This window comes from Felis catus, chromosome B4, assembly GCF_018350175.1.
Source record: "Felis catus isolate Fca126 chromosome B4, F.catus_Fca126_mat1.0, whole genome shotgun sequence".
NCBI classification, from domain to species: domain Eukaryota; kingdom Metazoa; phylum Chordata; class Mammalia; order Carnivora; family Felidae; genus Felis; species Felis catus.
Window position 1 is genome coordinate 134,433,374 of NC_058374.1, and position 24,471 is coordinate 134,457,844.

Genomic DNA, 24,471 nt, shown 5'->3' on the forward strand with positions numbered 1-24,471 from the left:
GCTTATCCTTTTTCCTGGGGCGTGATTGGCCCGCGGCTCTGGGAGGCGGCCAATGACTGCGCTCGGGTAGAGCCGCGAGGCTAATATGGCTTCCTGCACCTGGTGACGGTTGAAGAAACGGTGTTAGGTCTCATGGAGAAGTCCCGGGGCGTCGAGGTGAGAGGGAGAGGATTTCTCGCGACCGGGAAAGGGACCCCCGAGAGCCTCGCACGGGCGACCGTTCTTTAGGCCTTTTAGCGACGCCTGGAGGGTGGAGAGTGGAAGGATGGATAAACTGAGGTAGTTAGGCTGAGCAGGGCCAGAGGCGATTGGCGTGGCCTTTGGCCCCCACACTGCTGGGGCCCACGTCCGGCGAGTGGTTGAGGGCGGAACTGCCTCCCCGGCCTGGGGGAAAAGGGAACTGAGTTCAGGATCTCCAAGCTCCTGAATGTTCTTCGTCCTCCCTCTCTCGGGGTCGTCTCTTTAGGGATTAGGAGGCCCGTCACCTCCTGTGGGGACGTGAAGGGCTTGAAAGTTTAATAAAAACTCCGCGCCTGCAGCGTTCACGTGCATGATCTCCTAGTGTACTCACAACAATCCTGTGTTACTGTTTCGTTGTTAGGGTTAAAGTAGCCGAGGCTTAGAGACAGGTGGTGACTCCCCAGGAAGACCACACAGCTGGCAAGTGAAGGACATGGGCACTCAGTCCGTCTGTCCGGCTCCGAAACTTCCCCCGCTCCCCTCCAACCTGTAACCCACGCTCCCTTGAATCCTTTGCCTTCTGGTCACCTCCTATTTAAATGCGGCCTCTTTTCTAGTACGTTGGCGTGTGTAGTTGTAAACCCAGAACGGAATAGCCCAAAACTTCTATAAGGGTGAAGGAGAATAAGAATAATAGCTCGCGCTTGTAGAGCTGTCACTACCAGCTGGAAACAGAACTAGGCTTTGCATATGTCAGTCTTCACACCAGCCCTCTAAAGAAGGCGTATTGTCGCCGTTGCCCTGATGAAGAAACCGAGAGCAGCGAGGTTGAATATCTTGCACACAGTCAACAGAGACGGGTAGAGACGGGATCCAAACCCAGGCAGATCTGGTTTTTGAAGGCCCGTGCTTTTAGCCAGTAATGACTGCCAACGCGTATTGACCACTTGCTACTTGTAAGCCGTTTGGAGTGCTGTACTTGTCTTCCCCCTATTTCTCCCGCAAAGCTTCTGAAAGAGGTGGTGTTACCCTCATTTACAGGTGTGGGAACTGATGCACTGAGGGATTGACTTGCTGCAGATCATACAGGTAGTAGTCAGCAGTAGAGACAGTATTTGAGCCCTACGACCTCTTCTACTACATGCCAGTCAGGTTGATATGCAGGATCTCATTTACATTTCGCATCCTGTCCGCCAACTACGTTTCTTATTTCATAGATGAGAAAGTTGAGGCCCACAGAGGTTAAATGACTTGCCCAGGGACCCACAGCTAGTGAGGATCGGAGTCCAGAGCTATGGTACATACCACTGTGCTAAGACTAGCGTGTCATCTGCTTCCCAATTCCTCCTTAAGGCGGTCTGCATCCCAGGTTAACTTTTCTATGGCTGAAATGGTTTCTGAATTGAGATTATTTTGGTGTACATATGCTGAAGGGGGAAGAATGATTTTCCAATATATGTCTTCCCCAGGAAGCGTTTACGAGATAATTTGGAGTATTTTCACATCATTGTATTCTATTTGAATCATGTTAAAAGGTCATCATTTATGAATCCACAGGAGGAGCTTCGTAAATTCCTAATTCATACTTTCTGTCTCGTTAAGCTATTCTGATGAGTTGCGGTTAAGAATTGTACAAACAAGAGTAAGGAGCCTGGTGTCTGCTAAAGGGGTATTTGATTCTGCCTGCCACTTGGCTCAGAGGTGTTGACTTGACCAAGAACTGGAGAAGGGAGCTGAGAGCCCACCTGCAGCCTCCCTCTGCATACACTAAGTCAGACCTGAGTTCTCCTGCCTGGTTTGTATCTTTCATTAGGAAGCTCCATCTTCAGAACCTATGGAGGAGGAAGAGGAAGAGGAGGACGATTTGGAGCTCTTTGGTGGCTATGACAGTTTCCGGAGCTATAACAGCAGTGCGGGCAGCGAGAGCAGCTCCTATCTGGAGGAGTCAAGTGAAGCAGAAAATGAGGATCGGGAAGCAGGGGAGCTGCCCACCTCTCCCCTGCATTTGCTCAGCCCTGGGACTCCCCGCTCCTTGGATGGCAGTGGTTCTGAGCCAGGTGCTTTGAGAGTGTCCCCTGAAGATGAGGAGGTTTCAGGAGGCTATGGAGGAGGGGGGGGGGGGGGGGACATAGGCCGTGTGGGCAGAGCCATCCAGGTGTAAGGAGCCGTTTGCTCTGATGTCCGAGGGCCTGTGACAGAGACACAAGTACCCCAAGTAGCCCCAAAGGGTATTTCCTCTGCTGCAGTCTGATTTCAAATTGCAATTTCCTTTGTTCTTTCCCACAACTGTATTTATTTGGAACATATTAGATGCCAGTCATTAATATGGTGCTTTTATATTTGGGTGAGTAGCTGGTTGATTTTTAAACCTGGATGTTGAGAAGAACACCTAAAATGTTCTGATTACTATCTGGGGAAGGTCAAGGAATAGCTTGTGGGTTGGATGTGAGGTGTGGGGGGAATACAGAATCCAGTGACCCCCGAGGGAGAGGATTACTGATGACAGTTCCCATGGATCATCTGGAAGCTAGTTACCTTCTGAGCTGTGATGCTCGGACAAATGCTGGACCCCTGTGTCAGGGCCTCCAGTGTGTGGACTGCCTGTGAAGACAGGCTAGATGTCTGTGAGGATAGTCCTGTCCCTTGGTGCCTGAAACTCTAATACTCTGCCACTTGACTCTTCTTTTCTACCAGTCTTCTCCCACCCCTGCCTTTATTTATTTATTTATTTATTTATTTATTTATTTATTTATTTATTTATTCATTCATTCATTCATTCATTCATTCATTCATTCTTCCTTCTGTCTTCTTCCAGCCATTCTCTTAGAATCTTAGAACTTTGGAACTAGAAAGAACCATCAGAGACTGTGGAGATCAGGTGTTCTCTAGCCTGGCTGTACATTAGGATCACCTGGAGAGGTTTTAACAGACTACAGATGCCTTTGTCCCACCACAGACCAGTTAATTAGAATCTCAGGCTGGGTATTTTTAAAGCTACTCAGGTGATTCTAATATGATGTCAGGCGTGAAACATTGATCTAGTTCAGTGTCTGTATAGATGAGAAGAAAAGATACCCACAGAAGTTAATGGCATTTTAGCTTCTCATTTTCTTCTTTACAAACTTTCCAGTGCTCACCTGTTGCCCTGTCGATTTGCCTTAGCTCCACTGTTGACATATAACCGAGGGATGCCAGGCAGCTTACCTCAGGCAAAGCAGATTCAGTTGTATACAAGCCTCGTCCTCCTGTTCCAGGCCTGTCAGTCTGAGTGGGGGCTTGGATTCACCTGGTTCATGTGCTGTTCGGGTTTTGAAGGGCCCATCATTTTGTTTGATCTGGGGTGACCGTATCAGGTGGGTCACGTGCTAAGTTCTCTTCCCAGCTGTCTGTGAGATGTGTGGTATCGTGGGTACAAGGGAAGCCTTCTTCTCCAAGACAAAGAGATTCTGCAGCGTCTCCTGTTCTAGGAGCTACTCCTCCAACTCCAAGAAAGCCAGTATCTTGGCCAGATTACAGGTAAGAGGCAGTTACTCGGAAGACGTTTCCTGGGGCCCTGGGAGCTGAGACAGGAACACCCACCTGGTTGATGGCAAAGGGGCCAAGAGAGCTTTGGAAGGAGTTTGCTTGTGGCTGTCTGAGGTTGTCAATTTCCTGCTATTTATTATGCTCTCAAAATTTAGCCTGCAGGGGAATCAATTTGTAAATTACACACTAATAGAGGTGCCCTTCAATCCCCACCTTCCCCTGCCCCCAGGAGTCTAATGCCTTTAGTAAGTTTTAAAGAAAAGAAGAGCCTTGGGGGAGTCTGGGGCCCTTTGGTCTTTGCCTCATACTTTTTTTTTTTTTTTAAAGTTTGTTTATTTTGAGAAAGCTAGGACATGAGCAGGGGAGGGGGAGAGAGAGGGACAGAGAGAATCCCAAGCAGGCCCTGTGCTATCAGCGCAGAGCCTGACGGCGGGCTTAACCTCATGAATGGTGAGATCCTGACGTGAGCCAAAATCAAGAGTCAGATGCTTAACCAGCTGAGCTACGCAGGTGCCCCCGCCCCATACCTTTATAAATGCTCTGAAAGGAAATTAGGAGACAGGCATACATTTACCAGCCACGGTGGGTTTAGGAAGTTGATGCCTGGTCTCTGATTCCATGTCATAGGCAGCCACCTAGAAAGTCTTACTAATCTTTAGTTAATTATTGACATTCATAGAAGTTTTATAAATGGAAGGATTCTTAAAGAGATGTGTTGTCTCACCCACACATTAGTTGAGAAGTATGCTGAGGTTCAGAGAGGAAGAGGGACTTACCTAAGGTGGTTCTGTTGGGGGAGCAGCAGAACTGGGACTGGAATGTGCTCTCAGGCGCCTAACGTTGTGTTGTGTCTTGGTAACTATGACCACCGTCCATGACACCGGTTCTCACACCTTGCCTGCACGTTGGGATCACCTGGAGAGTGTTTAAAATATTAATGTTTGGTGCAACTTTTGATCTCGGGGTCATGAGTTCAAGCCCCACATTGGGTGTAGAGATTACTAAAAAAAAAAATAAACAAGCTTTAAAAGAAGTAGTAACAAAATATTGATGCTTGGTCTTACTCCCAAAGATTCTCATTTAATTGGGATGGAGTGTGGCCTGGACACATGGGCTTTATAATTATTATTATTATTATTGTTGTTGTTGTTTTAAGTAATCTGCACCCAACATGGGGCTCTAATTCCTAACCCTGAGATAAGAGTCTCATGCACTGCCTCTACCACCCTAGCCAGCCAGGTGCCCCCTGGACATAGGGGCTTTAAAGAGCCCCACCCAGGTAATTGTCATGTGCAGCAAAGTTTGAGACCCACTGCTCTGACATTTATTGAAAGTCACAGTAGACCATGTCTCCTGCTTTGTGCTTCTGTATACTTTATCTCTCACTTTTGTGCATAATCATTGTTGTTTCCCTCACTGTGTAGATTTTAGTTAGGGCATAGAAAAATCTCTCTCCTCAGTGACCTAATGAATAGTATTGTTAATAGCTACAATTCAGGGATACTTACTAACTGAATCCAACCAACCAATGCTCTCTTAAAAATGAATTTTTAAAGTTTCCTATTTTATTTTTTTAAGATTTTTTTCCCCAGAGAAATCCCTACACCAAACATGGGGCTTGAACTCACAACTCCAAGATCAAGAGTTGCATGCTGTACTTACTGAGCCAGCCAGATGCCCCTTAAATTCCTATTTTATTTTATTTTTTATTATTTTTTTTAAAATTCCTATTTTATTATTATTTTTTAACGTTTATTTATTTTTGAGAGACAAAGACAGAGTGCGAGCGGGGTAGGGGCAGAGAAAAGGAGACAGAATCCGAGGCAGTCTCCACACTGCCAGCACAGAGTAGAAGTCAGACATTTAATGGACTGAGCCACCCAGGTGCCCCTATTAATCTTTTTTTTAATGTTTATTTATTTTGAGCAAGCAGGGGGAGGGGCAGAGGGAGAGGGAGAGAGAATCCCAAGCAGGCTCTTAGCATGGGGCTCAGTCTCACAAACCGTGAGATCATGACCTGAGCTGAAATCAAGTGTCAGACACTTAACCGACTGAGCCACAAAGGTGCCTCTTAAATGCCTATTTTAAAGGCTCAAAAGGGGCGCCCAGGTGGCTCAGTCGGTTAAGTGTCCGACTTAAGTTCAGGTCATGATTTCGCGGTTCGTGAGTTCAAGCCCTGCGTCGGGCCCTGTGCTGACAGCTCAGAGCCTGGAGCCTGATTTGGATTCTGTGTCTCCCTCTGTCTCTGCCCCACCCCTGCTTGCACTCTGTCTCTCTCTGTCTCTCAAAAATGAATAAACGTTAAAAAAATTTTTTTTAAAGGCTCAAAAATTTTTAGTAACTTACTCAAAGAAGTTACAAATTGAAGAGCCAGGACTTTTCCCCAGGTCTGTGTAAACTCACATTTTTATTTCACTGATTTTTTAAAATAAATTCTCTGGGCCTTTCTGATCAGTGCTTAAGTTACAAGCTGTAGACTAGATTAGTGGCCTTTCACTTTTGGGGAGGCCCCGTGGAGCATCTGATGCAAGCCACAGACCTGCTCTAGAACATTCCCATATGTGTACAAAATGTTGTCTCCTAGACCTCTGTGAAGCTCACTGTCTGCCATAAATCTGTGGGAGCACCTGATGAAGGAGATGGCTGAGAGTTGAAGCCACTGGGAAAAGTCCCTGGAGGAAACAAAGGCTTAAAAGACAGAAAAGATACAAGTGTCCCTCCCTGCCCTGTAGCTCCAAGTGACCTATCCCTCCGCATTTGAACAATAGCTAAGCACTTAACTGAATGCCAGGCATCAGACAGTAACTCACATCCTTGCAGCCCCCCTTTGAGCCAAGCATTGTTATTGTTATGCACTTGATTTACAAATGAAGGAACTGAAGAGGTTGAGGGACTGAATCCCAGGATTTAAACCCAGACCTTCCAGATCCAGCGCTCCATTCTCAGCCATTAGGCTACCCACGTGCTCTCCTCCCTCCAGGGAAAACCACCTACCAAGAAAGCCAAAGTCCTCCACAAGGCGGCCTGGTCTGCCAAAATCGGAGCCTTCCTCCACTCCCAAGGGACAGGACAGCTGGCAGATGGGACGCCAACTGGGCAAGATGGTAAGACAGCAGAACACTGGTGCTCAGAAGCTGCCAAGGGGTTGGGAATGGGGTGCCAGGCCTGGGCTGGCCCTGCCTAGGAGCCGGGAATGGGAAAAAAGGACAGCTACAGAGTGGCCTGCCCCAGGCTCACTGTGGACTGCCATCTTCCCTATTTGGTAGGGATTGTGCAAATTACCCCAGAAAATCCCTTTAGTCACTTCTGAAGTACTAGGACCCCTACTCTTGATAGTTCAGAAACCCAGAATTTGCTGCTTTTCTCTTGTATCGCTCTTAGCCCTGTGGCTTCTGTGTCCCATGGGCAGTGGAGACCCCTGTCTGGTTTGGAGAGGGGTGGCGGGATAAGGAAAGTAACCTTCTGAGCGTGCGCAGCAGTTTCCAAGCGTGCAGGCAATAAGCAACTCTGCTCTAGGTGGTCTGTTTTTGGCTGTAGCTGAGCTCTAGGCGCACAAGGGTTGGAGGGGCCTACGTGTGTGCCCCTCCCATCCATTCCAATCGGCTGTGACCAATGAGAGGTTGAGGGAGGTCTAAAGAATTTAAGCCCAAAGGCCTTTGAATTTCCTTGTCTTTTCCGGGGAAGAAAGATCAGACATTTCCCCCTGAATGCTTCCTCTACTCCTGAGAGTCTGTCACCCTTTGGATAAGGTCCAGGCCTGTTCTGATGGCCACCAGTGGGGCAGGTATGGGGCTGCCTGGGTGGGGAAGGACCTGCTTCTATGGCTCCTGGGCGTCAGGTTCCAACTCTTCTCTTTCTGCTCTGCAGCGCTGGTCTTGGGTTTCGACTGGGGGAAGTTCCTGAAGGATCACAGTTACAAAGCGGCTCCCGTCAGCTGTTTTAAGCATGTGAGTGTCCTGGAGATGGGGGGCAGGGGAGCAAGCCGGGAGCTCGGGTGCTCGCCACCTGTCTCACCCGCCAGCCTCGTAAGCGTTCCAAGCTGGGCACTGGCACCAGAGAGCGAACAGCGATGAGGTCTGGGTGGGCGCAGTCCAACTTTGCCACTTGCTCCGGTTTCCCTTTTTGTCCACCTTTTTTTCAGAGTCCTCCCGCAAACCCTCACTGAGGCCTTCTGGCACTGCGCTTCCTCTCTGAGGTCCTCACTCTGCTTGATTACGTACTGGAGCTTCGTGCTAGAAATCCTTTCCTTCTTTTTTCCCCTGTGTTCGTGTTTTCCCATTGAAAGCTTGGTGCTTCTGGACTGCCCTGAGCCCCCGGGTTCCTGGGAGGCAGATGTGGATGCCTCCTGGAGCCCATTTCAGCACAGAGAAGCCCCAGAAGAGTGAGGCCAGGAGGGGGGGTGGGGTGCTAGGCCTGGAGTGGAAGCGCAGGCAGCACGTGCAGCCTGTGGTAGCCTGCGGGCCAGGGAGCCACCTAGAGCCACGCTCTCCTTTGGCCTTTCAAGCCAGTTTGCTAACACCCAGGAAGCCAAGGAGGAGGCCTCTTGACTCGTGAAGTCGTCTGAGCAGAGTCACATCCTAGCAGCTCCTGGACTCCCGGTGGAGTGCCGTGGACATGGGACAGTGGGAAAGTCTCACTCTAGTCCCATGCTAGTCTCACTCTAGTCCAAGGCTCACACCTTCCTTAGTAAGAAGCTCTTTTGCCCTGAGTTTTCACTGCAGGGGAATTCTGTCACAGTTGCACTCAACACACCGGACTTGATAAGCTCTGCCAGGCCGGCCCCTTTGCGCCTGGGTAGCATAACGGTTTCTAGATTCTGTGACAGACCCGTTCTCCGGCCAGAGAGGTAGAATGGGATACCCCGAATAGCTTAAGCCAGGGCTGAGAATGAAAAAACGGTGAATTTCTCCAAAGGAGAATCAAGATGCTCTTGGTTCAAAGTGAGGTTTAGGTATCAGGGAAAAGCCAGCAAAAATGGTCCGCTGCTGATGGAGAGCATCTGAAGAGGAGAAGACAGGTTGGAGAGGTAGAAAAAGAATGTGCCAGAAATAGTGTGTGAGTAGACCACTGTGAGAGCCGGCGTGGTGATAGCTGAGACACTACTGGCCAGGCTTGAGTGAGGATTGAAAGGTGGTATTTGTGCCAAGGACAGTGCCTCGCTGGCACTGCGATGTGGCGAGCGCTAGGAGGTGTCATCACTGGCACACAAACTGTCACAGGTGTGCTGTGCCCAGGATGATACAGTGAGGAGGCGGTCCTGTAAAGATCAGTACTTGGGGATGACTCTGGATGTGTGACCACTGCACCGGCCCTCCCCTCCCATCGCCCCCACCCCATGCCCTGAATCAGCTCTTTGAGGACAGTGGACTCGTTTTGCTCATCTCTTCATCCCTAGTCCCATGCCTGGCTTGGAGTGACAGTGAGTGATGTGAGAAGTTGAGGGGCAGAGAAGGCCACAATGACTCATGAGGCCAGCCACTCTTCCCTGTCTGCTCAGGCAGCTCACTGTCCCCCCCCCCAAATGCTCTTGTGCCCACACAGGTCCCACTGTATGACCAGTGGGAGGACGTGATGAAGGGGATGAAGGTGGAGGTGCTCAATAGCGACGCTGTGCTCCCCAGCCGGGTGTACTGGATTGCCTCTGTCATTCAGGCCGCAGGTGGGTATTCCTCTGGCCAAGGCAGGGTCTGAGTTTGAAGACTGACATCCCCATATGGCGGGGGGGGGGGGGGGGGGCAGTGTTGCAAGCAGAGGTTGGCTGCATCAAACACAAAGCCCACCCACTGGAGTTTCTGCCTCCCTTCTTGGCTTCCAGGAGGCCACAAAGCATGGCAAGTTTAGAAACTCCCCCTTTTAAGTTTTTTCCCAGGAACAATCAGGCTATAAAAAATTAACTCTCATGCGGTGCCATACTGCTTTCCCAGGACATGACATGGGTTTGTTTTGGCTGTGACCGTTGTGGACAACAGGGACCCCACTTGCCTGGAAGGAGTTCTTGGAATAGGAGTCAGTTTAGGCTGGAAAAGAGGGAAGGCCTGAGAATATACCTTTCCCCATCCCACCTTCCTCATTGGTGCCCTTTCCTTCTTTCAGGGTACCGGGTGCTGCTCCGGTATGAGGGCTTTGAGAATGACGCCAGCCATGACTTCTGGTGCAACCTGGGAACCGTGGATGTCCACCCCATCGGCTGGTGTGCCATCAACAGCAAGATCCTGGTGCCCCCGCGGAGTGAGTTGATGAGAACATTCCCTGGCCTGGTTCCTGCAGAGCCCATGGTAGAAGGGGGCACTTTTGTCTTAGGTTAGACCAGAGCAGAACTCACTTGCCAGCCTGCTTCCTGTCCTCCCCAGTTCCAGAGGCCCGGGGCAGACAGGTGGTACAGCGGGTTTTAAACATGTGATTGCTGGCCTGAAGAGGCAGAAATCAGTTGCTCTGGCACCCCCTGTTGGCGGGAGTGTTGCCAGGCTTTGTAACGAGGATTCTGCTGTGTCTCCACAGCCATCCATGCCAAGTTCACCGACTGGAAGGGGTACCTCATGAAACGGCTGGTGGGCTCCAGGACGCTTCCTGTGGATTTCCATATCAAGGTCTGGCAGTGAGCCCTTGGGGTCTCCTAACTGATCTCCTTCCTGCCCCTCTCCCATTTTCTCTGTCCATGCTACTCACTGGAGTATTTTCCCTAAGACTCCCTTGCTTGACAGTTTTTAGCAGCTTTGTGTTTCTTTTGTTGTTGTTGTTTTAATTTTTTCAATGTTTATTTACTTTTGGGAGAGAGAAAGACAGAGACAGAGTGTGAGCTGGGGAGGGGCAAAGAGAGACACACAGAATCTGAAGCAGGCTCCAGGCTCTGAGCTGTCAGCATAGAATCTGATGTGGGGCTTGAACCCATGAACCATGAGATCGTGACCTGAGCCAAAGTCGGACACTTTGAGCCACCCAAGCGCCCCACCAACTTCCCGTTTCTCAAGGAAGGATGTTGGTTGCTCTCTCCCTTCCCAGTTTAGTGTCAGCCTCCTCACCAATCTCGATTGTGATCCAGCCACGTCAGTCATGTTGCTTTATCTCCTGTTTGCTCCTCCAGATCCTTACCTTTGCTCATAGCATTTTCAAAGAGCATTCGTTGCATAGATTTTAAGTACATGGATACAAGGAACTGTGGGAATACAGACCCTGTATTTAGGACTCTCCAGTCTGGCAGAGGAAAAAAGTCAAGCACAGAAATAATTATGTGTGTGTGTGTGTATATGTATATACTTCTATTTCTATTTATATATATACATTTTTTAAGTTTAAGTCATCTCTACACCCAACGTGAAGCTCGAACTCACAACCCTGAGATCAGAAGTCACATGCTCTGTCGACTGACCCAGCCAGGCACCTCTAAGCACAGAAATAATTATAAATAGCCTTGATTATGAACCAGAGGTGTGCCTCCAAATCATCGCTGTGGCTTTTGATTTTAATTTTTAAAAATTTAGTTCTTTAACTTAAAAAATCACACACATGGTAAAAATTCAAAGGGAGTACAGGATTCATGGTGGAGACTTAGTCTCTCTCACCTCTGTATGCCAGACCTCCTGTTGTGGGGCTCGCTCGCATGGGGGCTTGGGCTGCATCTGAGGCTCCTGGTCGGTGCTCACAGGTGCATTTCCCACCTTGCCGTGGTAAGCTTCACAGCAGTGAGCAGGGGGATGCAGAGCAGGTGCTGCCGTGACACATGGCTGAACTGGCCTTGTATCAAGGAAGTCTTCACGGAGAAAAGGTATTTGAATTCTACCCTGATGGGTAGGGTGTGGGTGGTATGGAAGCCAACAGCTGAAAATAGGGAAGGAATAGAAGTTGGGCCCATCTCATCCAAGGTACCGGACCCCTGGTGAAGAGGTTGCCACCGCCTGGCTGGTGGAGAGTGGGCCTTTGGTAAGGAACGGTTCCAGCAGCTCAAGGAAGCATTCGCTGGCTTTTTTTCCTAAAGTAGAAATGAATTTTCCTTTATTTGATCTTGTTGGGTACCATCCATTTACTCTTTATTTCTCTGTATTTTGCTAATTTATACTTTCATATCCCCTTTCCAAAACCATAAGCTTTGTCTCCTCTGCTTCTGAGAATGCCTTGCATGGGTGATGGGTTCGGCATTTGAAATTCACTCAGCTGGCCTTTGTCTGAAGGCAAGGCAGATGATCGGGGGTGGTGCGGGCCACTAGTGTCATCAAGGTGGCCTATTCTCTGCTCAAACTAAAATGACCTTGATTTCTCAGTGGCAGAGCATGGTTCCATGTGAACTGGTCAGCAAGCACATAGTGACTAGGTGTCACATACCCAATCCTGCAGTGGATACGGAAGCAGCTGCCTCTGAGGTTTGGGCAGCAAAGAGGATAAAGGGGGTGGGTTTGTAAACGAATCCCTGATCCACATCCAGTCCAGTTCCGTGGATGCCCGCAATATGATAAGGGCCGGAGTACAATGTTTTGAATGAAATGCTGAATACAGTGTCTTGAATGAAAGACCCACCAGCCAAGGCCAAGGGTGTGTACATGTGTTTGTCAGGCGAGAAAAAAACATTAACTGAGCACTAACTCTGTGCCTAGTTGTGTGCGTGGAGCCGAGGAGGTAGAAATGAATCCTACCAAACCCGACTTCTGCCCCTACTGGGCTCAAGTTCTGGGTGTCACTAACCAAAAGGGGCGCTGAGGTGGTATTGGGCTGTGGGCTGCTCTGGGTGGGTGCAAAAGAAAGGAATGACGGGAAGGGCTAGGAGGGGGAGGCAACCCAGGGGACCCCAACCCAGGCCTCACCTGAGTCTCCTAAATGAGCCAGTCAGGCAGTCCGTCTGGGGGTGTTCCAGGCCTTGAGGGGAGGGCTGAAGGGTCTGTGGTGTAGGACTGTCCGCTTTTCCTGGTGGCTGCTTTGTGATCACTGAGGTGCTCCCCCTCCTGGTGGGCTTTGAAATCGCACTGCTCAGCCCGCACCAGGGCTAGGCTGGGTGGGGCTGGAAAAGCCCTATGGAGCTCACCGGTCCCATTTCCCTGCCCCAGGCAGGCCAGCATCAAAGTCACAGTGAACCAAGAGAATCTCCTACCCCTTATCCGTGGCCTGCCATCAGGGCACTAAGGACAGCTTGTGGGTATTTTGGTCCCCATCCCTTGCTGGGTCAGAGTAGGAAAGCCGTTCAGAACGGCAGCCCAGGGAGTTCAGAGCTGTAATTGACATTTGGAGACACAGGGCTCTGGACACGAGTGTAGTGTGTGCCATCTGCCCAGAGGTGGCACGAAGTGGGAAAGAGCACAAGTCTGGACCCTAGGACAGCTGCAAGGCTCAGCTATGGCACCAATGGCTCTGGGTAAGTGCGGCTAAGCCACCTGAGCTCTCTGGGGTGCCCGTTGCCTTAGTCTGAAACGGATCTCGTAATTGCCATCGTATTGACTGACTGGCCTCTTGGTGCATATGTCGTAAGCTGTGTGCTGCTCCTCGGTATCATTCTGGGGAATTAGGGTTCCAATTGGCGTTCCCGTCCCACAAGGGTTGAACTTGGTGGGAAGGGAAGGCTCATCTGCTCACTTCCTTGACTTAGTGTTGAGTGTGGTTTTCACACACCTTCCCTGATCTCTGGTTACTTTTAAGAGACACAACAGGAAGGTGGGGGCGGGGGGGATGGTCCCCAAGACCACAGCAGGCCTGTGTTCTGATGTTGCAGATGGTGGAGAGCATGAAGTACCCTTTTCGGCAAGGCATGCGGCTGGAGGTGGTGGACAAGGCCCAGGTGTCACGGACCCGCATGGCCGTTGTGGACACAGTAATTGGGGGTCGCCTTCGGCTCCTCTATGAAGATGGCGACAGCGATGACGACTTCTGGTGCCACATGTGGAGCCCCCTGATCCACCCAGTGGGTTGGTCACGGCGCGTTGGCCATGGCATCAAGCTTTCAGGTTAGCAGAGCCCCAGGCCAGCGTGACACGGGTTCTGCTGCCCCAGGTCCTAGGTGGGAGCATCTCTATACCCCACAACAATCCTCTGTGGTAGAGGTGAGCATTTCTGTCATGTAGTTGGTGATAACAAGGTCCAGAGAGGTTGGGTGATTTGACCAAGGTCACTCAGCTTGTAAGTGGTATGATCGATCTGAACCCAGAGGCTGCAGACCCCATCCTCTCCCACGTGATGTGGGAAGCATCTGGATCTGAAGGGTTCAGTAGTCCCTACGGAGAGCTCCTGATGTTTTCTGTCTTCCGGTCTGGGGGGATAGGCAGGTAGGGGATGCTGAGATACAGGTTAGAGCATATGCAGGGCAATCTCCACATTTCTGGGGATAGTATGGAGGTGGCCCTGTTGGCAGCCTTCAACTCCCTTCTCTCCCTTGCTCCCAAAAGAGAGGCGCAGTGACATGGCCCACCATCCCACCTTCCGGAAAATCTACTGTGATGCTGTTCCTTACCTGTTCAAGAAGGTGAGGCACAGCCCTTGGAGACTTTTCATCTTGTCCATAGGTCCATTCCAGACCTTGGGACCCTGGGATGTTCCTTTCCTTCCCCCGTCTCCTTCCCAAGCCTATGGCAGGTGAGGCCTGCTTCCCCACCCTCCACCTGGGCCACCCAGAGATTCCCCACCTGCCCCATTCCTTTAAGGTTCGAGCCGTCTACACGGAAGGTGGTTGGTTTGAGGAAGGGATGAAACTGGAAGCCATTGACCCCCTGAATCTGGGCAACATCTGCGTGGCAACCATCTGCAAGGTGAGCCTGGGCCCGACCCTACAGCCTCTAGTGCGGTTTTCTGAAGCCTTTGAGGCGGCTCCGAGCTCTGCACACCTTCCCCACTCCGGCTGCTCCTGGAGTACCGGACTTTTGTGAGGAGAGGGCTCATCTGCTCCTTGCTCAACATCTGCTTTCGTGTCGGATCCGAGGCACAACGGACAGGTGCTCATTGAACACCTGGCCCGAGCCTGGTCCTGTGTCAGGTGTAGGCCCCGCGCCGTCAGCCTCCCTGGAGGCCTTTCCGCTGCCTCGTGTCCTCTCCTCTGAGGGCTGGAGCCACAGCCATGCTGACTTTGCTGCACACTGTACGTTATTGCTGCAACCTGAGGAGCAAATGGCCCCTGGGGGACATGCTGATTTGTCCATCCAGCCAGACTTCTCCAGGCTGGGCCTGTGTGCTCATCGCTGAAAACCCTGGCAAAAAGATGTAGTCCCTGCAGGAACAGCATTTGCTGTCCAGTGAGGAAGGTAAACAATGTCACACGTACGGGCTGCAGGGGCGCTGAGTGCTCCAAAGCAGAAGCTCGGGGAAGGCCGAGATCTAGCTCTCCGCACACCGCTGATCTGTCGGCTCTCTAGCCACCTGCCCCTTGGATGGGGGTGTAGCTCATGATACCGTGGTGTCTGCCTTCTCCCCACCTGCTAGGTCCTCCTGGACGGCTACCTCATGATCTGTGTGGACGGGGGACCTTCCACAGATGGCTCAGACTGGTTCTGTTACCATGCCTCCTCCCACGCTATCTTCCCAGCTACCTTCTGCCAAAAGAATGACATTGAGCTCACACCACCTAAAGGTAAGATCGGCCTTCCAGTCAGAAAGGGTAGAGTGTGGCCACAGGCCCAGATTCCTGGCCAAGCCAGACCCTGGGGCTTGGAGTCTCAGAGTGGATTGGAAAGGTGTCTGAGCCACCCAAGGCCAACACTACCAGCCCTTACACTGGGCTGACCGGGCTCTATGACTAGTGTGTGGTTTGGTGAGCAGAGCTCCAACTGTTCCTTTGGGCAGTGAACAACCTGTACAACAGGACCATGGTCCTAGAGCAGGTACCAGTCCGGGGAGGAGAGAAGAAGGCTGCTGGGGAGACTCCAGACTGGGTCCTGATCCAGTTGCAGGTGCCCCTTTGGCATGTGCTCCTTTCTTGGATTCCCTCCTGCCTCCCCTCCTTTCCCTCCACGTTTATACTCTCTGCTTCTCCAGGCTACGAATCACACACTTTCAGCTGGGACACCTACTTGGAGAAGACCAAGTCAAAAGCAGCTCCATCGAGACTCTTTAACATGGTAAGGAAATTGAGGAAGCACGGGGTCTGGGTGGCCCTGCCTGCTCTCGGGGTGTTAATTCCAACCCCCTTCTCTTCCCTCGAGTCAGTACTGCGGAGACCAGCCACTTCTGGGGAGAAGTCCCAAACTCTGCCATAGGCATTCTACCTAACAGTCGAGCCGGTCCCTTTCCCGGAGGGACTGGTGCTTGGGAGCAGAGGGCAGCGGGATCACTGTCAAGGGACCCTTCCCCACAGGCGCTCCCAGCCCACTGCCTCTCCCCAGTTGTGCCCCACCGGGGCAGGGAGCTGGCCATGGTCACTGCTGCTTCCTCCCGTCCCTAGGACTGCCCCAACCACGGCTTCAAGGTGGGCATGAAGCTGGAGGCTGTGGACCTGATGGAACCCCGGCTCATCTGCGTGGCCACAGTGAAGCGGGTGGTGCATAGGCTCCTCAGCATCCACTTTGACGGCTGGGACAGCGAATACGACCAGTGGGTGGACTGTGAGTCTCCGGACATCTACCCCGTCGGCTGGTGTGAGCTCACCGGCTACCAGCTCCAGCCACCCGTGGCCGCAGGTCTGGGCTCTCGCGGCCCCAAGAGGCTCTTGACGTTGCTTTCCTTTTTCCTTCCTGCCAACCACTCCCGCTGCCCCGTGCCTACCTCATTCTTTGGCATGAGATCGAGAAGTCTCCTGGACCACTTCTAACTAGAGTGGCCCTTGTGTCCCCACCTCCCGCTCCTGACTTCTCTGTCTCCCTCTCCCTCTGGCCTGCAGAGCGCCTTCCTTGATCTTGCCCACTCTGTCATATGCTCGTGCCCTTGTGCACACAGGTAAACCTCCCAGGTCCCTCGGAGCAGCCCTGGTGACGAGGGTGGGAAGAAGGGACAGCTGCTCTCCAGTCCCTCCCCCATTCTCATTGCCCAACTTTGGCTTTCCTTCTCGGGGTGTCCCATGTGTAGGGGAGGCAAGTGAGGGGTGGGCAGGGGGTCTTGGGACGTGCCTACACCTTGTTCTCTTAGAACTCTCTTCTTACCTCTTACTCTCATCTTTTAACAGAGCCGACCACACCTCTGAAGGCCAAAGAGGCCACGAAGAAGAAAAAGAAACAGTTTGGGAAGAAAAGTAAGTGATGCACTGAAGCAGGCGGGGCTGGTGTGGGGCCTGGGACCAGCTGGGCCTGTGTCCCTGGACGTAGAGCGGGAGTCACCACTTAGGTAGCACTCTTCTCGATCCCTCCATCTCCTCTTCCTTGCCCTTTGGCCCCAACATACCTGTCAGCCTATGTCTTAAGGGACCCGAGGACACACAGGGAGTCTTCAGTCTCTGGCACTGGTCAGGATGGCGAGCAAAAAAGGCAAGAGATTGTAATTATAAGCGAGAAAGGGGGGAGGGATCCCCATCTCTGCTGCCCTGTGGTCAGAGTCGCTGCAACCCCGTCGGCTGTTTGAAAGTATGCGGTATGGAGGGGGTGGCGGTTTCTCCCCAAGCCTGTCATTCTTCCCTTGTGACACTCAGGGATGAGAGGGCAGCCACTGAACTTTGGTGTCATCTCCTTAGGCGAGACCCCACTCTTAACAGACCCTGAGCCCTGTGTGGGCTCAGCTTGAGGGGACAGCAGGTGGGGCGGGGTAGGGAGGAGAGAAGGTAAAGCCATCCTGCAGAGCCGCTGGCGTGTGGCCGTGAGGTCGTCTCCACGATGTGACACCACACACAGAAGAGGTTGTCCAGAAATAAGGAGGAAACAGACGGGGTCCCTGGGTGGGATTAAAGTCCTATGAGGGTTTGGGTTTGATCACATGGGAAGACCCTGTACCGTTCACAGTAGTGGGGCCGCGAAAGTCACTTCACAGGTGAGGGAAGGAAGCTCCGCAAGCAGGACGGGGTGGCGTTAACCCCCGACTGGAGAGAGCCTCTCTGAGCCTCGGGCACACAGCTCTGAGGGGCAGCGTCAGCGTTCAGGCCCTTGGTTCCCCCAGATTGGCTCTTCTGGTGTCACCGCCCCTGCTCGCCGCTGGCTGAGACCCAGCCTTCAAGCCGCACGTGGATACCGCCTTGTGCTGGGTTTAATTCTGTTTTTATTCAAAGGGAAAAGAATACCACCGAGCAAGACCCGGCCCCTCAGACAGGGGTCCAAGAAGCCCCTGCTGGAGGACGACCTGCAGGCCGCCGAGAAGATCTCATCGGAGCCTGTTCCTGAAGAGAGTAAGAGCCTCCCGGGCGGGATCAAGGCAGGGCCGGCCTGCGCCAGTGCTCAGAGGCGGCCCTTCTCCTTCCCCACCTGGGCACAGAAGAGGAGAGTCAAGTGTGAAGGGACTTCTCTGGGCACCCAGCAGTCCTTGTTGGACCACTGGGCCTGGAGAGCTTCCCAAACACCCACCCCCGACTCTGAACGGAGCCGCACACCTCCAGCCGGGCCCTCTCCGTCTCTGCGGCCCGCCCCGCAGGGGCAAGGCGCCATTCCCGCCTCCCCGCCACTTCCTGAGGGCCCCCCTTCATAGGGAGCCAGAGCCTGAGCCCCCTGCCCTTCCGGAGTTTCACGCACACTCACTCTGTTCTCCCCGCCCTCCCCACCTCCCTTCCTCTTTAGTCATCGCTGTGCGTGTGAAGGAAGAGCATCTAGACATGGCCACACCTGACAAAGCCCCGAGTCCAGAGCTGCCTGTTCCCATCGAGAACATCAAACAGGAGACAGACGACTGAGCCTTCCCCACAGCCAGCCCGGGGCTTCTCTGTTGCTACCGCCCCTCACCCCACTTTAGTTGGGAGAATGAGCCTTTTTTGCATAAGTTCTGCCAGGTGCTGTGAAGGCCAGGCCCCCAAGGACCTCTGTCCTCCTCCCTGGCGAGGCCTGAGTGACTGGCACTGCCTGAGGCCTCCGCGTTGGTCTCTGAGTGTCTCCTCCAGCTAGAGTTCCCACAGCTCTTTCTACAGCAACCTCCCTCCACACCCACCACACCCCTCGGCCGCCGGGGTCGGGGGCTGCCCCCCATCACACTGCAAGACAAGTCCGTGAAGGGTGTGTGTGTCTGAGCAAGTCCCGTAATAAAGGCCTGGAGCAGCTCTGAGGGGGAGGCCGTTGCGGGCTGGTGGTGGGTGGCGTGGGTGCCTGAAAGCAGCCACGTGGAGCAGCCTCTCGCCTCTGGGGTTGGCACCCTGCTTCTCGCACCCTAGGGAGATCAGGGAGCCGTGCAGGCACCCAGCCCTGGCAGCTAAGAAGCAGTGACCGGGATACAGGTTTCGGTGACTTGTGGGATGACTTTGACCCTGTTTTTGCTGTTGACATGAGTACTGACCCCCATTTCTTAGAACAGTGTAGAGGTGGAGTCTGCTCCCCAGGGCAGGGTAGGCTAGCGGGGACCTGGGGAGGTGAGGACCACACAGGCCCCTGTGCCACTTGGGGAGCTGGAGGAGGGGGCTGCAGAGGCAGCAGGGCCGGAAGGGAGACGGCCGCCAGAGCTGTGCTTCACCTGCTCGGAGCCCGGCTCGGCTGGGACCTGCCCTTTCCACCCCACTTCTCTTCTCCTGGTCGACAGGGAGAGAGTCGCGGGGCCTTGGTGAGGGGCAGTGGTCAGCTCTGCTGGCTGAGGGGACCCTAAGGGAGCCCCTGGAGGAAGGGAGATGAGGGTAACGGGACACGCTTCCTGGCTCCCTGTCCTTTCCTGTCCATGCCCCTCTCTGATAGTACATTTTAGAAGTTCACCTGGTGTCTGCCCAAATTTCAGTTGCTTTCATTTTTCCCAGTTAACCTCCTTGGAAACTGTCCCCTCCCTCTGTCTCTCCAATAACTTCCCAAACGTAAGGTGGGGCAGCTGACCTTTATTTCCTGTCTTTGGGTGGAGAGGCGCTGCCAGGTGGGTTCCTCTGGGCATCCAGCTGCCTCCTCTGAGCTGGTCAGGCTGCCACCGCCTGTGCTTGCTGGGTAGGGTGCTGGCTGTGCATTTGTTCAGGACCTGGGCTGTTTGGGCTTCCCCAGAGATGGGGTGACCCGCCTAAGCGAAGCTGATTTCCAGTCATTTCTTCCAGAGAGAATTTGATCCTGACTCCTTTGCTAAAGGCACTAGGAAAGCCCGCCCGCTGTAGAAACCAGGCCTGGAAAGTGGCCTGTCCCTGCAACCTGCATTCCCCAGAACGTGACTAGATTTGGAACCTGTGGAGATCAAGGACAGAGGGGCCATGCCCTCCCCTGCTATTACCTAACACCCCAGACCTGGGCGGTGATGGGTCAGTGGCCTTAGACCCCCCCCACCCCACCGCCAGGAGGAAGACAGCCCGGGTATGCACTTTGGCTCTGCTGTGCACCCACGGAGGGCTTGCAGGGTCGTGTTCCCAGCTGAAGCTGGCTCATCGCCCCCAAAGCCCCTGCGGTTTGGAGGGCCAGCTCCGGGGCTTCTGGGGAAACTGGACCGTATAGGATCATAACCTTTAGCTCCTTCCTGGATGAAGAAGTGATGCCTGCGCGTGCCCCAATAAGGATGGCAGGGGCGGAGGACAGGTCTGGCTGCCATTCCAGCCCTCAGCTGGCCTCCCTGGACCTCCTGAAGTCGTTTGTCAGATTTCCGTCTCCTAGAGCAGAGTGGTTGTGATCGGGCACCTCCCAGTATCGATTACGAAGGCTGGCTTCACACAGGAGGACGATGAACAAATGCTGCCTGTCATCTTTTGAGTGCCCCGTCTCCATGGCAACCACATGCTGGATGATCCTTCTTTACATTTCTGCCATTCCTCTCCTGCAAAACCCTGAGTTCCCCAGAGGCTGGGCCTGTGCCTTGTCTGCCCCAGTGGCCTGGTCCTAAGTTAGCCCAGTGAGTGTGAGCGCGTGACACAAAAATACGTAACTTGTGTTGCTGGGGCCTAAAGATCTGTCTCTTCCATCCTGGGTGGAGGTGTCTGTTGGCTCCGGAGATGCTTACACTCCAGGCGCGGGACCAGCTTTGCACCTCAGTTGCCCTAGGAGGGAACTGGTCTGGAGTCCTGGGGGCAGGGGGGCTGCTGGCTGGGAGATCCTCCTGAAGCACCCCTTCCCCGCCTCGTGCCACTGCTGCCTGATCTGCAGTGGCTCCCTGGTGCGGACTGGACCGGGTGCAAACGCACACACCCCGTCGCCCAGTCTGGACGCTTGGCTCTACTCGAGGGATGGGGCAGCAAGGGAACTGCCATTCGTAACAGCCTCAGGTGCTAAGTCAGACACGTTTACACAGTTTAGTTCGTCTTCACAAGAGCCCTGAGGTGCGGGTCGACTCCATTTTACGGATGAGGAGAAGGCTTATCATACTAACTTCGTTTCTTAAATTCACAACAGTAAAATGACAGCAGTGGGATTAAATCCAGGGTGGTCTGCTGTGTTACAACTGGTATTCATTCATTCACTCATTCATTCATTCTTTCTGAAGCATCTTCCACATGCCAGACATCACGCTAGAGTTTGGGGCCTCAAAAGAGACCAAGGCGTGTGTGGTCCAGCCATGGCCATCAGCAAGGTGAACACGCCCAGCCCAGAAGAGGGCCCAGGGCCTTGTGTGACCCTTGAGGTCAGGGCCCTTCTCTTCCCACTCCACCCCCCCCCCTTTTTTTAAGTAGTCTCCACACCCAACATAGAAACAAGATAACGAATCCCACGCTCTACCACCTGAGCGGGCCAGGCATCCCTGGGCCCCTTATCTTTCAATTCCTTCGTATTCCTGGGAGGAAACCGCCAAAATAAAAATGAAAGACCTATGTAACGCCAGGGCTAGCGTTCAGGGGATTATCTCCATGTCCGAGGGCTTGGAGGAAGGGACAGCCTCAGACATACCGATTCCTGCAGGGAGTCAGGATTGCGGGGTCTTTCCTTTTAACAAGCCCTGGCCTGCAGCTGGGCCCGTCAGCCTCAGCTCCTGAGCCAAGCTCGGCCTCCAACACGCCCTCCCCCGGGGCCGCTGTCGGGAGGGAACGCTGATGCTGTTCGTTAGCCTTAGCCGGAAGTCCCTGCCACACAGGTGTCAGCCGAGATTAATGCCACTGTCATTGACACCAATTCCAGATCTGATCTCAAAGGCACAATTGCTCATCTTCAGCTTGGGGTTGTAGCAGTTCCTTCCTCCCAGCCTACCTCACAAGGAACACTGAACGGTTCCCCCCCCCCCCCCGCAAAAAGAAGATGTACCTCAGAGCGAGACCTCAGAAATAGGGTCTTCACGGAGGTAATCAAGTTAAAACAAGGTCATTAGGTTGAGTCCTAATCCAGTATGACTCCTGCCCTTAAGAAAAGGGGGAATTTGGACTCGGATCTGGCAGGAAGACGTGAAGGGACAGGGAGAGGTTCCATATGAACTCGGACAGAGACCGCATGGTGCCGCCACAAGCCGAGAGACATCTGGGGCTACCAGAGGCTGGAAGGGGCACAGAAGGCTCTCCCCTGCAGCCTTCAGAGGGAGCACAGCCCCACCGGCGACACCCTCATCTCAGACTTCGAACCTCCAGAACAGTGAGGCAAAAATGTCTTGTCCTGAGCCGCCCAGTGTGTGGTACTTTTTTACAGCAGCCCCTGGGAACTGATACACCTTCTAATGGACCCCAGGCCCCCCAAGTCTTCACCACGCAGGTCCAGAGGCAGGCTGAGCCTTCGTCTCCCCAGGGCCCGCTTTTCTGTTCTCATTTTCCCTCTTGGGACCGGCCTCTCCCCTAGAGCCCCCACTGCCCCCCCACCACACAGCAGCGGTTCCCACGGGCCAGGGCACCCGGATCCTGCTCCCCCTTCTCTGACGTGCCGCGTAACTTGGCTACAACCGGGGGCTCGAGGATGTGAGCATAAATGTCAGGCGGGTGATGGAACGACACGGAGCAGGGTGCAGCCCGTGGCCGGCGAGCAGTGGGAGGCCACGACGGGCCCTGCGCTCCTGCTCTCTCTCTGTCCCAGGTGTGAGCTGGGCCCTGGAGGTCAGGAAACTGTGGGATCAACGATGATCCGGCAAATACGGTGACGGTGGCATTACTTTTAGGGACACGCTGGGTCCAGGTATTCTGTGGCTTATCGGAAAGGCCAGTGTCCCACAGGATGAAATTGTGCAGTTGTTTCCTCACAAACCCATCTGGGCCCAGCCAGAGGTGGGGGAGCTGAGGAGCGGGGACAGATACGACCGAATGGAAACAGCAGAGTCATTGCCCAGGTCTGGAACCACATGAACTGGGACCAAGAGAAGTCAGACCTCTGCTACCCTGGGGGCTTTGGAACCTGACCCACCCACCGAGGCCTCCCACCAACCTGCCAACCTTGTCTGCTCTCCACCGTCTCCCCTTCCCGGGGCTGCTCCTGGCACCGGGCCTGGCGGCCGGCGTCCGCTTGGCCTTCCTGGCAGCCCAGCCTGGGCAGGTTTCAAAAACAGTCGTCGCAGCCTTCACCCTCTGGCCATGGGCACTGGGAGGGCTGGCACACGTGGCCCCCACACGCAGGTTCAGCCCAGTGAGCCACCTGAGGAGAGGAGAGGAGATCCTCAGGAACCGGCAGCGAGGGCACACTCTGGAGGGAACCCTAGCCCAGCCCGCCACCGATTAGGGGACCCAGAGCGAGTCACTTCAAACCTCAAATCCCTTCTCTGTAAAAAGGGGATAGGAATAGTAATAAATAGTTACAGAGGGCTTAGGGTGCTCCAGACAATGTTCAAATCGACCTATATATATATGCTAGCTGACAAGGTAATCCTTTTTTTTTTTTTTTTAACTTTTTAATGTTTATTTTTGAAAGACAGAGAGGGAAAGAGTGTGAGCACGAGCAGAGAAGGGGCAGAGAGAGAGGGAGACACAGAATCGGAAACAGACTCCAAGCTCCGAGCTGTCAGCACAGAGCCCGATGTGGGGCTCGAACTCAGGAACAGTGAGATCATGACCTGAGCTGAAGTTGGACGCTTAACCGACTGAGCCACCCAGGGACCCCGACAAGGTAAGTCTTACAAAGAACGCCTATGAGGTGGACACAGTTCCTGTCATCCCCTTCACAGATGAGGGAATGGCACAGAGAAGTCACCAGGCCCAAAGTCAATCGCAGAGAAGGACTTGAGTTCTTTTTGCTCTCCTATGAAATCAGTGACATGCCCACAAGTATTTGTTAGGTTCCACCCCCCCTAGGCTGGGTGGATCTCATTCCCGCTTTGTTGATGAGGGAATCCGGGCCCAGACAAGTCTACCCTAAGCCTCACGCACTTCTGGGTCCCTCGGGAAGGGCAGGGGGCTCTGGCGGCACCCTCCCCCCCGGAAGCCGCAGGCTGGCACAGACACGGTGCCCTGCGAAGAGGGCGGGGGGGGGGGGGGGGGCTTGACTGAGAGCAGCTGGTGGGTGTCCAGCTGGGGAGCTCACCTGTGCAGCGGGAGCAGCTGGCAGTCGCAGTGGAAGGGGTTGCCGCTGAGGTCAATGAGCTCCAGCTGGCTGAGATGGGGCAGGGCAGGCACGGCCCGCAGCTGGTTCTTCTGTAGGTACAGGCTCTGGAGCCGGGGTCCCAGGCCTGAGAAGGCCCTGGGAGAAATCTGCAAGGAGACGCCGGGCCTTGGCGTGAGCTCCTACCGGGCCCGTCTCACCCCTAGGCCCGGGAGGTAGCCCCGTGCTCTCCCAGCAGAGCGGAGGTGGAGAGCCCAAGGTGGCCGGGGCAGTAAGGGCCGTGCTGGGACGGAGACCAGGCTGGTCTGATCCCAAAGCACTTGCCCTTTGCACGCCACTCGGAGGCCCAGTTCATGGTTCTTTCTGCTCTGCCTGAACACGTTCCCCTAGAGGCGAATCCTCTTGGTGGCTC

At 53.7% G+C, this 24,471-nt stretch overlaps 2 protein-coding genes across 5 annotated transcripts in view; one reads left to right on the forward strand and one right to left on the reverse strand.

Annotated features, from left to right (window-relative positions):
- Positions 1–20,375, forward strand: L3MBTL2 (L3MBTL histone methyl-lysine binding protein 2). Of its 3 annotated transcripts, none has more exons than XM_011284241.4 (17): positions 1–156; positions 1,994–2,237; positions 3,563–3,696; positions 6,686–6,809; positions 7,573–7,652; positions 9,247–9,364; positions 9,799–9,933; positions 10,204–10,292; positions 13,397–13,628; positions 14,067–14,143; positions 14,322–14,426; positions 15,094–15,241; positions 15,646–15,728; positions 16,052–16,286; positions 16,769–16,834; positions 17,798–17,914; positions 18,300–20,375. In XM_011284241.4, exons 1-17 carry the CDS (start codon positions 133–135, stop codon positions 18,410–18,412), a joined length of 2,124 nt encoding a protein of 707 aa, XP_011282543.2. In that variant the 5' UTR covers positions 1–132; the 3' UTR covers positions 18,413–20,375. The 3 variants fall into 3 exon arrangements, with proteins under 3 accessions (XP_011282543.2, XP_019691198.2, XP_044918369.1); XM_019835639.3 differs by having other exon boundaries at positions 19,736–20,375; XM_045062434.1 differs by lacking the exons at positions 17,798–17,914; positions 18,300–20,375 and adding an exon at positions 16,487–16,542.
- CHADL (chondroadherin like) overlaps positions 17,771–24,471 on the reverse strand; it is a 12,268-nt gene continuing 5,567 nt past the window's right edge. The window contains exons 4-6 of one of the 2 annotated variants that reach the window (XM_045062433.1): positions 24,042–24,208; positions 22,953–23,159; positions 17,771–17,990 (exon numbers count right to left, since the gene is read on the reverse strand). In XM_045062433.1, the coding sequence (XP_044918368.1) occupies positions 17,936–17,990; positions 22,953–23,159; positions 24,042–24,208 (429 nt within the window). In that variant the 3' untranslated portion in view covers positions 17,771–17,935. The remainder of the gene's footprint in view (positions 17,991–22,952; positions 23,160–24,041; positions 24,209–24,471) is intronic. The other variant, XM_023257524.2, reaches the window with a different exon arrangement.

What these genes read in the sequence shown, in the direction of transcription:
- L3MBTL2 (XM_011284241.4), top strand. Translation starts at nt 133, where the DNA reads ATGGAGAAGTCCCGGGGCGTCGAG. An exon ending in GTATCTTGGCCAGATTACAG is followed by an intron (nt 3,697 to 6,685) that starts GTAAGAGGCAGT and finishes TCCTCCCTCCAG; the next exon opens with GGAAAACCACCTACCAAGAA. An exon ending in CCATGGCATCAAGCTTTCAG is followed by an intron (nt 13,629 to 14,066) that starts GTTAGCAGAGCC and finishes TGCTCCCAAAAG; the next exon opens with AGAGGCGCAGTGACATGGCC.